At 46.4% G+C, this 12,685-nt stretch overlaps 1 protein-coding gene across 3 annotated transcripts in view; it reads left to right on the top strand.

Annotated features, from left to right (window-relative positions):
* ZFYVE9 (zinc finger FYVE-type containing 9) overlaps positions 1-10,282 on the top strand; it is a 170,941-nt gene extending 160,659 nt beyond the window's left edge. For all 3 annotated transcript variants that reach the window (XM_030206156.1, XM_030206155.1, XM_030206157.1), the window contains one exon: positions 7,035-10,282. In XM_030206156.1, the coding sequence (XP_030062016.1) occupies positions 7,035-7,196 (162 nt within the window). In that variant the 3' untranslated portion in view covers positions 7,197-10,282. The remainder of the gene's footprint in view (positions 1-7,034) is intronic.
* The last annotated feature ends 2,403 nt before the right edge of the window (positions 10,283-12,685 follow it).

Genomic DNA, 12,685 nt, shown 5'->3' on the forward strand with positions numbered 1-12,685 from the left:
GATGCGCACTCAGTTGCCTCATGACTCTGGAGTTGTGGATTTGGCCCTAAAGAAGGCTAAGAGTTCTAGGGAACATGCTTCGGCGCCCCCGGGCAAGGACGCTAGAACCTTAGACTCCTTTGGGAGGAAGGCCTACCATTCCTCTATGCTCGTGTCCAAGATCCAGTCTTACCAGCTCTACACGAGCATACACATGCGGAATAATGTGCGGCAGTTGGCGGGCTTGGTTGATGCTCTCCCCCCTGAGCAAGCCAAGCCTTTTCAGGAGGTGGTCAGGCAGCTGAAGGCGTGCAGAAAATTCCTGGCCAGAGGAGTTTATGACACTTTTGATGTTGCGTCCAGGGCCGCTGCTCAAGGTGTGGTGATGCGCAGGCTCTCATGGCTGCGTGCCGCCGACCTGGAGAATAGAGTCCAGCAGCGGATTACGGACTTGCCTTGCCGTGCGGATAACATTTTTGGCGAAAAAGTCGAGCAGGTGGTAGAGTCTCTCCACCAGCGGGACACCGCATTCGACAAGTTCGCCCGCCGGCAGCCTTCAGCTTCTACCTCTACAGGTAGACGATTTTTCGGGGGAAGGAAGACTGTTCCCTATACTTCTGGCAAGCGTAGGTACAATCCTCCTTCCCGACAGCCTGCGGCCCAGGCTAAGCCCCAGCGCGCTCGCTCTCGTCAGCAGCGTGCGAATCAGCAAGGCCCCGCGGCTCCCCAGCAAAAGCAAGGGGCGAGCTTTTGACTGGCTCCAGCAGAGCATAGCCGACATCCAAGTGTCAGTGCCGGGCGACCTGCCTGTCGGAGGGAGGTTGAAAGCTTTTCACCAAAGGTGGCCTCTTATAACCTCCGATCAGTGGGTTCTCCAAATAGTCCGGCAAGGATACACCCTCAATTTGGCCTCTCAACCTCCAAATTGTCCACCGGGAGCTCAGTCCTACAGCTTCCAGCACAAGCAGGTACTTGCAGAGGAACTCTCCGCCCTTCTCAGCGCCAATGCGGTCGAGCCCGTGCCATCCGGGCAAGAAGGGCTGGGGTTCTATTCCAGGTACTTCCTTGTGGAAAAGAAAACAGGGGGGATGCGTCCCATCCTAGACCTAAGGGCCCTGAACAAATATCTCGTAAAAGAAAAGTTCAGGATGCTTTCCCTGGGCACCCTTCTCCCCATGATTCAGCAAAACGATTGGCTATGCTCTCTGGACTTGAAGGATGCCTACACACACATCCCGGTACTGCCAGCTCACAGACAGTATCTGCGATTTCAGCTGGGCGCACGCCACTTCCAGTACTGTGTGCTACCCTTTGGGCTCGCCTCTGCGCCCAGGGTGTTCACGAAGTGCCTAGCTGTGGTAGCAGCGGCGCTTCGCAGGCTGGGGGTGCACGTGTTCCCATATCTCGACGATTGGCTGGTGAAGAACACATCCGAGGCAGGAGCCCTGCAGTCCATGCAGATGACTATTCGCCTCCTGGAGCTACTGGGGTTTGTGATAAATTACCCAAAGTCCCATCTTCTCCCAGTGCAGAAACTCGAATTCATCGGAGCCCTGCTGGATTCTCGGACGGCTCGCGCCTATCTCCCAGAGGCGAGGGCCAACAACTTGTTGTCCCTCGTCTCGCGGGTGCGAGCGTCCCAGCAGATCACAGCTCGGCAGATGTTGAGATTGCTGGGCCACATGGCCTCCACAGTTCATGTGACTCCCATGGCCCGCCTTCACATGAGATCTGCTCAATGGACCCTAGCCTCCCAGTGGTATCAGGCCGCCGGGGGTCTAGAGGACGTGATCCACCTGTCCACGAGTTTTCTCGAATCCCTGTATTGGTGGACGATTTGCTCCAATTTGACTCTGGGACGTCCCTTCCAAATTCCTCAGCCTCAAAAAGTGCTGACCACGGATGCGTCTCTCCTGGGATGGGGAGCTCATGTCGATGGGCTTCACACCCAAGGAAGGTGGTCCCTCCAAGAAAGCGATCTACAGATCAATCTTCTGGAGTTGCGAGCGATCTGGAACGCTCTGAAGGCTTTCAGAGATCGGCTGTCCCACCAAATTATCCAAATTCAGACAGACAATCAGGTTGCCATGTACTATGTCAACAAGCAGGGGGGCACCGGATCTCGCCCCCTGTGTCAGGAAGCCGTCAGCATGTGGCTCTGGGCTCGCCGTCAAGGCATGGTGCTCCAAGCCACATATCTGGCAGGCGTAAACAACAGTCTGGCCGACAGGTTGAGCAGGATTATGCAACCTCACGAGTGGTCGCTCAATTCCCGTGTGGTGCGACAGATCTTCCAGGCGTGGGGCACCCCCCTGGTGGATCTCTTCGCATCTCAAGTGAACCACAAGGTCCCTCAGTTCTGTTCCAGGCTTCAGGCCCACGGCAGACTGGCGTCGGATGCCTTCCTCCTGGATTGGGGGGAAGGTCTGCTGTATGCTTATCCTCCCATTCCTCTGGTGGGGAAGACTTTGTTGAAACTCAAGCAAGACCGAGGCACCATGATTCTGATTGCTCCCTTTTGGCCGCGTCAGATCTGGTTCCCTCTTCTTCTGGAGTTATCCTCCGAAGAACCGTGGAGATTGGAGTGTTTTCCGACCCTCATCACGCAGGACGAAGGGGCTCTGCTGCATCCCAACCTCCAGTCCCTGGCTCTCACGGCCTGGATGTTGAGGGCGTAGACTTTGCCTCTTTGGGTCTGCCAGAGGGTGTCTCCCGCATCTTGCTTGCTTCCAGGAAAGACTCCACTAAGAGAAGTTACTTCTTTCATTGGAGGAGGTTTGCCGTCTGGTGTGACAGCAAGGCCCTAGATCCTCGCTCTTGTCCTACACAGACCCTGCTTGAATACCTTCTCCACTTGTCTGAGTCTGGTCTGAAGACCAACTCCGTAAGGGTTCACCTTAGTGCAATCAGTGCATACCATTACCAAGTGGAAGGTAAGCCGATCTCAGGACAGCCTTTAGTTGTTCGCTTCATGAGAGGTTTGCTTTTGTCAAAGCCCCCTGTCAAGCCTCCTCCAGTGTCATGGGATCTCAATGTCGTTCTCACCCAGCTGATGAAACCTCCTTTCGAGCCACTGAATTCCTGCCATCCGAAGTACTTGACCTGGAAGGTCATTTTCTTGGTGGCAGTTACCTCGGCTCGTAGAGTCAGTGAGCTTCAGGCCCTGGTAGCCCAGGCCCCTTACACCAAATTTCATCACAACAGAGTAGTCCTCCGCACTCACCCTAAGTTTCTGCCAAAGGTTGTGTCGGAGTTCCATCTGAACCAGTCAATTGTCTTGCCAACATTCTTTCCCCGTCCTCATTCCTGCCCTGCTGAACGTCAGCTGCACACATTGGACTGCAAGAGAGCATTGGCCTTCTATCTGGAGCGGACACAGCCCCACAGACAGTCCGCCCAATTGTTTGTTTCTTTTGATCCCAACAAGAGGGGAGTGGCTGTAGGGAAACGCACCATATCCAATTGGCTAGCAGATTGCATTTCCTTCACTTACGCCCAGGCTGGGCTGGCTCTTGAGGGTCATGTCACGGCTCATAATGTTAGAGCCATGGCAGCGTCGGTAGCCCACTTGAAGTCAGCCACCATGGAGGAAATTTGCAAAGCTGCGACGTGGTCATCTGTCCACACATTCACATCTCATTACTGCCTGCAGCAGGATACCCGACGTGACAGTCGGTTCGGGCAGTCAGTTCTTCAGAACCTGTTTGGGCTTTAGGATCCAACTCCACCCCCCGAGGGCCCTGTTTGTTCTGTTCCAGGCTACACTCTCAGTTAGTTGGTAAATTTTTTAGGTCAATCTCAGTTATGTCCTCGCCGTTGCGAGGCCCAATTGACCAATGTTGTTGTTTTGAGTGAGCCTGGGGGCTAGGGATACCCCATCAGTGAGAACAAGCAGCCTGCTTGTCCTCGGAGAAAGCGAATGCTACATACCTGTAGAAGGTATTCTCCGAGGACAGCAGGCTGATTGTTCTCACAAACCCGCCCGCCTCCCCTTTGGAGTTGTGTCTTCCCTTGAAGTGTATTGTCTTGCTACATACTGGACTGGCCGGCTCGAGCCGGTTTCGGGCGGGAAGACGGCCGCGCATGCGCGGTGCGCGCGGGCGCGCGAGGGCTAGCAAAGGACTTTGCTAGTGAAGTTTCCGATTGGAGGGGCTGCCGTGGACGTCACCCATCAGTGAGAACAATCAGCCTGCTGTCCTCGGAGAATACCTTCTACAGGTATGTAGCATTCGCTTTATACTGATAGGTGATGTCATCCAGTGAAGTCGACCTACCAAAGGCTTATCTATGCATGAGAAATAATATAATGGAGTGGAGGAGTGGCCTAGTGGTTAGGGTGGTGGACTTTGGTCCTGGGGAACTGAGGAACTGAGTTTGATTCCCACTTCAGGCACAGGCAGCTCCTTGTGACTCTGGGCAAGTCACTTAACCCTCCATTGCCCCATGTAAGCCGCATTGAGCCTGCCATGAGTGGGAAAGTGAGGGGTACAAATATAACAAAAAAAATATAATAAATATACTGGAACAACAGTGCACAAGCTGATGAATATACCCGTGTATATTCATCAGCTTGTGCACTGTTGTATGGCAAACGTAGCAAGGTAGCACTGATGCGATTGGTTCTTTTAAGTGGACCTTGAAACTGATTAACAAAATCCTGCGCCTCAGGTAATGCTTCAAAAGCATGCTATTGTCCCTCAGAGTATATTTTCAGTACTGCAGGATATAAGAACACAAAACGTATATTGCGTTCATGGAGTGTAGCACATAGAGGGAAAAATCGGCAACATCGTTCCAAGAGGGTTTGTGAGTAGTCCTGAAGTAACAAAACATTTTCCCCATTTCATATTTCAAAGTATCCCTCTGTTTTCTATATAACTGGAGCAATTCCGCTTTGTGGGTATAGTTTAAAACGCAGGCCGCAACTGCTCTCAGCTGCGTGGTGCCGTCCCTCTTGTTGCCCGCAGAGTGGGTCTGCTCCAGGCAGAAATTGTCTTTAGAGGAGAACGCGGGAAATTGGACCACCAAACATTCTTCCAAGCGGCGCAGGAGCGTATAATCGGAAACGCTCTCTGGCAGCCCCCATTAATCTGAAGATTCGACTCGAGTTGTTCTCGAGATAGTCTAGTTTAAATGCTTGGTCTCACAATTGCGCTTGGAGTTGTGCAGTTTGATTTGTTGTCGACATTGACATGTCTTCTAAGTTGGACACCCACTGTTCAAGCTCACTAGTGTGTTTTAAAGATTCGGCAAAGTAGTAGATCAAACTGCTGAAGCTGACTTGACTACTACTACTACTTAACATTTCTAAAGCGCTACTATGGTTACGCAGTGCTGTACAATTTAACATGGAAGGACAGTCCCTGCTCTAAGAGCTTACAATCTAAAAAGACAAATGTACAGTTAATCAGACAGGTCAGACAGATTGGGGCAGCCTATATGTTCGAGAGGTTAGGTTCCGAATGCAGCATTGAAGAGGTGAGCTTTAAGCAAGGATTTGAAGATGGGTAGGGAGGGGGCTTGGCGTAGGGATTCAGGAAGACTGTTCCAGGCATAGGGTGAGGCAAGGCAAAATGAGCGGAGCCTGGAGTTGGCAATGGTGGAGAAGGGTACTGAGAGGAGGGATTTGTCATGTGAGCGGAGGTTACGGGCAGGAACGTAGGGGGAGATGAGGGTAGAGAGATAGGGTGGAGCAGCAGAGTGAGTGCATTTGTAAGTAAGGAGGAGAAGCTTGAATTGGTAGTAGATCAAACTGCTGAAGCTGACTTGAAACCCAAATTAACTGTAGCTCCAGCGTCCGAGAAACCGTAGCGGTAATTTGCTGCAGCAGTTCATCAGTAAATTGAGAAACCTCATTGTGCTGCACGGACGTCATATTGTCTGCTCCATTAGCTTTCTTTTGTTGGTTTAGAAAACATGGCGGCAACGCGCTTTGATAAGTGTTTGTCCATATATTACCACCTTGTTCCACTGACAGGTAAAGAAGATAAGCCAGGGAAAAGCTTCCAAAACAGAAGTTTAAACGGTGGGGGCCCTCAGAGCATAGCAGTGACGTGACTGCTCCACTCAAAGCATCACATGGTCTCCCTCAGTGGTTACTTAAAAAAAAAATAATAATCCTGAAAGTTTCTCACTTTATTTGTGGAATTGTTTTGTTACCAGAACTCTCTTTGTATTGACAGTACAGATATTCCTTCTTTTACCACCTTTACGAAGGAGTTTGGTATAGAGTCTAGCCTAGTTCTATTGGCTCCATGTTTCTTTGGGACATTTTATCCACTATTCATCTCGAGTTTTTCTGAGGCTGTTCGCACTGTTTCCATTTCTCTCCTGGTCTTCATGGTAACCATGAAGGAGTGGGGTCCTTGGTGCTGCCATGGTTTTGTGGAAATTGTGCTTAGAGAGGTAGAATAGCTCTTTCTGGAAGGTGGCTGTCTTTCCAATGTGAGGGTCACAGGTTCAAGGCTGGCTTGTGCATAGTGTTATAAGCTGTGGAGCTCGGGCACTATTTCAAGTGGGATATATTTTACTTCACTCTTCCATGTTGTCTGCCTTAAGAAGCAGTTCATTGCATGGCTGGAAGGAAATTGTGGAGTCAGACATGGTCCGAGCAGAAGGAATGTAAAAATCTTTATTGAAGTAGATTAAGATGCTGCTACTTCAGTAAAGATTTTTAAGATTCCTTCCACTTTGACCATATCTGCCTCCACGATTTCCTTCCTTCTGGACTTAGCAAGGCTGTTTGCTACGGTGCTAAAGGTTAGCTTGCTTTGTTTTCCACAGCAGCTCCGCTCTCTGATATTGCGTACTGACACCATCCAAAGCTATTGCACACCGGCTCCATCCACTGCTGTATCTAAGTGGCATCACCAGCTGTTGGCATTGTGTCTCCAAATGCTTCTATTGCACTTTTGCACCTTTTTAATTGTACATAAGTATTGCCATACTTGAAATATTTGGAGTTTACACTGCAGTGTTGCATATGTAAGATGCTGATCACGGTTGACATAACCTTATATGCTTTTTAAAATTTTTTTATTAATTACATCTTTCAGGTTGGATATCAGGCTGGCAGTAATGGACAGCCCCTGCCTGCTCAGTACATGAATGACCTGGACAGTGCCTTAGTTCCAGTGATTCATGGAGGGGCTTGTCAGCTGAGCGAAGGACCTATTGTCATGGAACTCATCTTTTATATCCTGGAAAACATATCATAAGAGGATTTCATTTTTCCTTCTCACTTGTTTATCTGAATCATTTGCACTTTAAAACAGGAAGATTAAGCTTTTGTTAACAGTGCTAATGGGAGGGGTGGAGAAGGAGAGATGGATTCCATTGCTCTAAGTCTTCTATGCATTTTCAACACCAGTGGAGAAGGGCAGCTTTGGTACTTCTATGCTGTGCTATCCTTGCAGCAAACACTTCTGTTACCGCTGGAAAGATGATTGCTTCTATGCTTTAAGACCGTGCTCAGAGTTAGGAAAGGTGGGACCAGGTGGAAAGACGACTGGACTGCTACTACAAGATGAAACTCCAGACCAGCACCGTTTGCGGAGCGACTCGCAAGAAGGAACGATCAGGCACTACATTCTGACCTCATGCTAAACCCGCTGCACTCAGTGCTTTATCTGCATACATTACAGAGTCAAGTTTACATTATTTTGACCAGACTTCTGGTCAGAGCACATCTAAGACACTTTTTATTTTTGGGGAAAGCCGTATAAAAATGCATGGTAAGGATCCTAGCCATAAAACTGATGTGTATATTGGAAATGCAACAACAGTGATTGGGACCTTTTGCAATCTGCATGAGTAGGAAAAACTGTTGCCAGGCTAGTTATATCTCTGAATGTAACTCAAGAAGTTATTGTAGTTATTATGTGTATATATAATAGGTGAACAATGTGGCAGGTTGGATAAATTTTATTATTTTTTATAATGGTTAGGAAACCTACCAGAAGTTTTGCAGTTTTCTTGCGTAGGGATACTCCATTGTTCTGCATTGCATTTCCATAAAGCCAGGGCCAATCTGTAGCAGTTTTATAATTATGCACGTCTTACAGGAAGAAAGTGTTAGTCCTCAAGTGCATTACATAGTATTCCACTTCTCGCCTAGGATTTTTCTTGTTATTTTAATAGGAGCAACTGGTTTGGGGTTGGTAAAGAGAGGACTAGCTGTATTCTCAGCCTACCACTGTCGTGCAATAGATTATGCCCTAGGACAGATTTTGCATTTGACTAGCTTTCCTTGCTCTTGCTTTGCAAAAGCATTAAAAAAAAAAAAAAAGACCAGTGTGTGGATCAACCACGGGATACATGTATCATACTGTTACCTTCAGCTGTTATAAATTAGGTGCCACATTGCTGGAAAATAAAATGATCATAAAAATAGCATGTTGGAATGACCATACATGCATTGGAGGGCTGTGCTCTCCGTTTTAAACATTGGCCTGTGTTGACTTGGCATTAGCTTTGCCCACGCAGAGGATCTAAGGTGATCTTAAATAGTATTTGTCCTGGTGCCAATGAAAATGGCTGGGGCTAATCAAACATGTGGAATTGACTTGGGGATTACGGTGTAAAAGCCCTGCAACTGGAATGGTGATGGTGGAAGGGCTGTTTGCACCGATCCACAAGCCACCTTTTTGTTTTTTTTAATGGTCACCTCTATGTTCTTACATGTCGAACTGTGGTCTGTATGACAAAGCAGGAAAAGATTTAATTGAATAATTATACCCCCAAGCGTGAATTGAAAAAACAATGCCGATTGGATTTGACCGAAAGAAATAAAAACGCTTCTTCAAACTTAGAATAATCTTACATTGAAAATAAAACCTCTACCTCTAGACTGCTTTATCCATTTTGGACTTATGTAATACAATAACTCATCTGGTGGAACTCCACATTCACTGGCCACTGGATGGTGCACCAGCCCTAATGCAGATCCTACCACCTTTGCACTGTGTGCTCTTCAGATCATGTAGCCTTCCTGTGCTCTCTTGAGACCATTTCATTACCTCACTTTTGTGATTAATGGCTCATGCAGTGCCTCCAAACCTATAGATTGCTTTGTGATATAGATTCTATTAAACACGACCTGTAGACCTTTCCAAGCACTTAAGTCAATTTGTACCTTAGATTGTTTGCTTGTAGTTACTGAGATCCCAGGTTAGCTAAGGTTGAATATCCCTTTAAAGACGTATTTGCATTATGGCCTGACAAATGAAACAGACTTGGGCCCCTGTTTACTAAGGTGTGTTAGCGTTGCCTACCTAGGAAGACGTTGGGGACGGAGTCCTATGACAGGTTATTAGATTCCAAATATGAACACCATGGGCTCTCTTAATCCAGGCCTCCAGTGGCCTGTATAAACCATGTAAAATTGCATTGAAGCAACAAGGCTGTAGTATTGATGAAGATATAGGCCTTTTTATTTTTTTACTTTCTGATACCCCAAGAGATACGAGAGGGGTGAATATGCTATAGTGTTATTGACTAAAATGGTCCTTACATACTTACTGAATATTGCTTGAACAAATGCTTACCAGTATATCTAATGAAAACAAAACTGTCCATATACTGTTTTGAAAATGATGGTACATGCCAGATTGGAAGAAACCACCTTGTCTGCTTGGGAAGAGGACTGTACCAGGTGTATTTAGCTGAGACGTAGCAAGTGTGAACCTGCAGCGGAATGCTCTTTCCTGAACTGCTTTGCTTTTGGGAAATAGTGTGGTTTCTGTAAAGATTAACCCGGGGGGGGGGGGGGGGGAGAGGCTGGGCCATTGTCATCTATGTCCTCTTGCCACCCAATAGGTGGGCAGGGGCCATGTTTGAGAAGAGGACACAATTGTTGCTGACTATAGGTGTGTTTTCATTAAATTAACTGGCATATTTTTTTTTCTGCTGGATGTTTTAGATAAGGGAAGAAAACCATCATGGTTGGTTTATCACAACAGAAGACTGTCCTCTTTATTCAGCCACATGTTCTTACAGCAGTGCATGTTTGTGGCCATCACCAGAGTCAAATAAAATTAAGCAATCCCTTGGCGCTGTAGAATAATGATATGGAAAACCTACCCAGCTCCCAAATGCGGGTTCTAAGCCACAGTTTGGGAAGCTCTCTTCTTGTACTTGATAGTAGATGGCTAAAATGTTTCTTGTTTGAGGTCTGCTTAATATTCATCAGCATGGTAAATAATGAGAATGCCTCCTACCATCTAGTATCAAATAGCCAGATGATGACTTCAGCTAAAGCAGTGGTTCCCCAACCTGGTCCTGGAGGCACTCCAACCAGTCAGGTTTTCAGGCTTTCCACAATACATATTCATGAGAGATTTGCATGCAAATCTCTCATTGTGGATATCCCAAAATCCTGACTGGCTGGGATTGCATCTAGGATCAAGTTTGGGAACCACTGAGCTGAGGTCTATTTTTTTCCTTAAAAGTTAATCCCATTCTATCTGTCCTGTCAAAAGTTCCACTTCCACTTCCTTCCAGTTCCGAATGAGCCTCTTGAGCTTGGTTCTAGATTTGCCTTGAATACCATTGCTCCTGGCTGTTGTGTGCATCTGCCACCCTCTCTGTGAAGCGTTAATTCTTTTTTTACTTTTGCTTGTGTCCCAATAAGGACCACTTCTCCTGCTTTCCCATCGCTTGGCGGTTTACAGAACTCTCCCTTTTCCCTCCTTGAAAAAAGATATATTTAGGTTCTAGCTTCTCATTTTTGCTAGGTTACTAGGGTTTAGCCATAGTCTCTCCCATCTTATATATCCTTTTGCAGGGATGGTCTTGAGGACAAGTCATTAATACTCCAACCCTGCAAGTATCAGATACCAGCGCTGGAGCTCTTTGTTATCGGTTATAACCCATATCCCCTCTCTGATTAATGTACTGCTGTTCTAGGTTTTGTGCCATAAAAGTGTCCTCTCTTATTTGCATTAAATCATGGTTACCATCTTTTCACTTTATTTGAAATGTTTACCCTACAGAAAGGACAGATTCCTGTGGTACCTGGTTTGAAGTTTATTTATAATGACCACCATGCCTCCTACCTTTTTTTTTTTTTAACAAGTTTGACATTAGAACTAATTCTTAGACTGCTTAGTTTATTTATGAATCTTCTGAATGAAGCAAATCTAATTTCTATAACACACTGACATTAGCTGGTGCTGCTTTTAAAAAGATTCTCCATCCTTTCCTTTAGTAAGGACTGGAGGAGTGACCTAATGCTTCGAGCAGTGCATTGTGAAAAAGGATTCATGTTCTGCTCCCGATTTTGGAAAACTCTCATATCATAGGAGTGTAGTATATCAAAGCCATGACCCTTTTACCCCTAACTGCTGTTTGCTTCATGTACAACAAGATCACTATCTATCTATATAAAAGGCAACCCCAACGTTCTGAAGCCTCCACGGAAGTTGAGGTGCCAGAGATATCCGGTGTGCCCTGGAGTGTCTGCACCGCCCTCGCGTCAAAACGTCATGACGTCGAGGGCAGAAACGGCCCACAGCGAACAAGGCAAGTAGCTTCGAGGGACGGAGGGAGGGGGCCCCTTGCTAGCGCCCGTTTCATTCCGCTCAGAAACGGGCATTTTTTCCTAGTGTTCTCACAAGAGTCGAGAGGTGTGGTAGCTGTGTTAGTCCACTTTTAAAGGTAATCAATAGAAATAAAACCTGGAAAAGAAAATAAGATGATTTATTGGACATAACGTAATACATTTCTTGATTAGCTTTCGAAGGTTGCCCTTCTTTGTCAGATTGGAGATATTTCCAATCTGACGAAGAAGGGCAACCTTCGAAAGCTAATCAAGAAATGTATTATGTCCAATAAAAAAGGTATCATCTTATTTTCTTTTCCATACTTTATTTTGTTTTATTTCTATTGATTACCCATGAGTAAAAAGGTGTGTTGGGGGGGGGGGGGGGGGGGACACCCTTTAGTAACTGTCTCTTTACATTGTAAGCCATTGTAGGAAGGGAAATAACTGCTGTACCCGGTTGGAAAGATGAGTTACCAAATCTAAAGTCCTAGAAATCCAAATGTAACCACCACCAAGGATTGTTGGCATACAGGAGGGGGGAAAATGGCTATGATATTCAGACAAGGCGAGCCTGGTTTGATTGTGGTACTGCTGTTGCAGGTAGACCTGGATTTACTTAGTTTTGGCTCCTGTATTTTGGTGCTTACAGACACAAATTGATTAGTCTGAACCATTACATGATCATACCGTTCCCAGGAGTACATGCATGTATACAAGACTCTAATGGGAGCTGCTTTTGGTTTTCACTGAGAACTTATCATGGCAATAACTGGATTGTAGCAATTAAATGGAGTCTACTTGGGGAAAACTCCTGGAACCACTGGTTCTGCTTGAGGAGGCCTCTATCTCTATGAGAAACTTCAGTAAAACAGGGCAGGGATGAGCCCAATGCAGAAATAAAATTGGGCCATTTGTAGACATGCAGCATACTGGGATGTTGTGCTGAAGTGTGATTAGCTTTGCTGTGAGTAACTAAGTTTTACCTTGCCTGAAGGGAGTGGCTTCTATTCTTTAGGATGGCCTTTTATTGAGGAGGGAGGAAGGTGATGTAGCATAATATCTAACGACTCCTTTTCTCCCCCCCCTCAGCTTGATAAAATTACTGAGACGTCATCTGTACCTTGCTTGTTCTTATGCAAAACAATCTTGGATTGGTAATTTAAG

The sequence above is a fragment of the Microcaecilia unicolor genome, chromosome 6, assembly GCF_901765095.1.
Source record: "Microcaecilia unicolor chromosome 6, aMicUni1.1, whole genome shotgun sequence".
Lineage (NCBI taxonomy): Eukaryota > Metazoa > Chordata > Amphibia > Gymnophiona > Siphonopidae > Microcaecilia > Microcaecilia unicolor.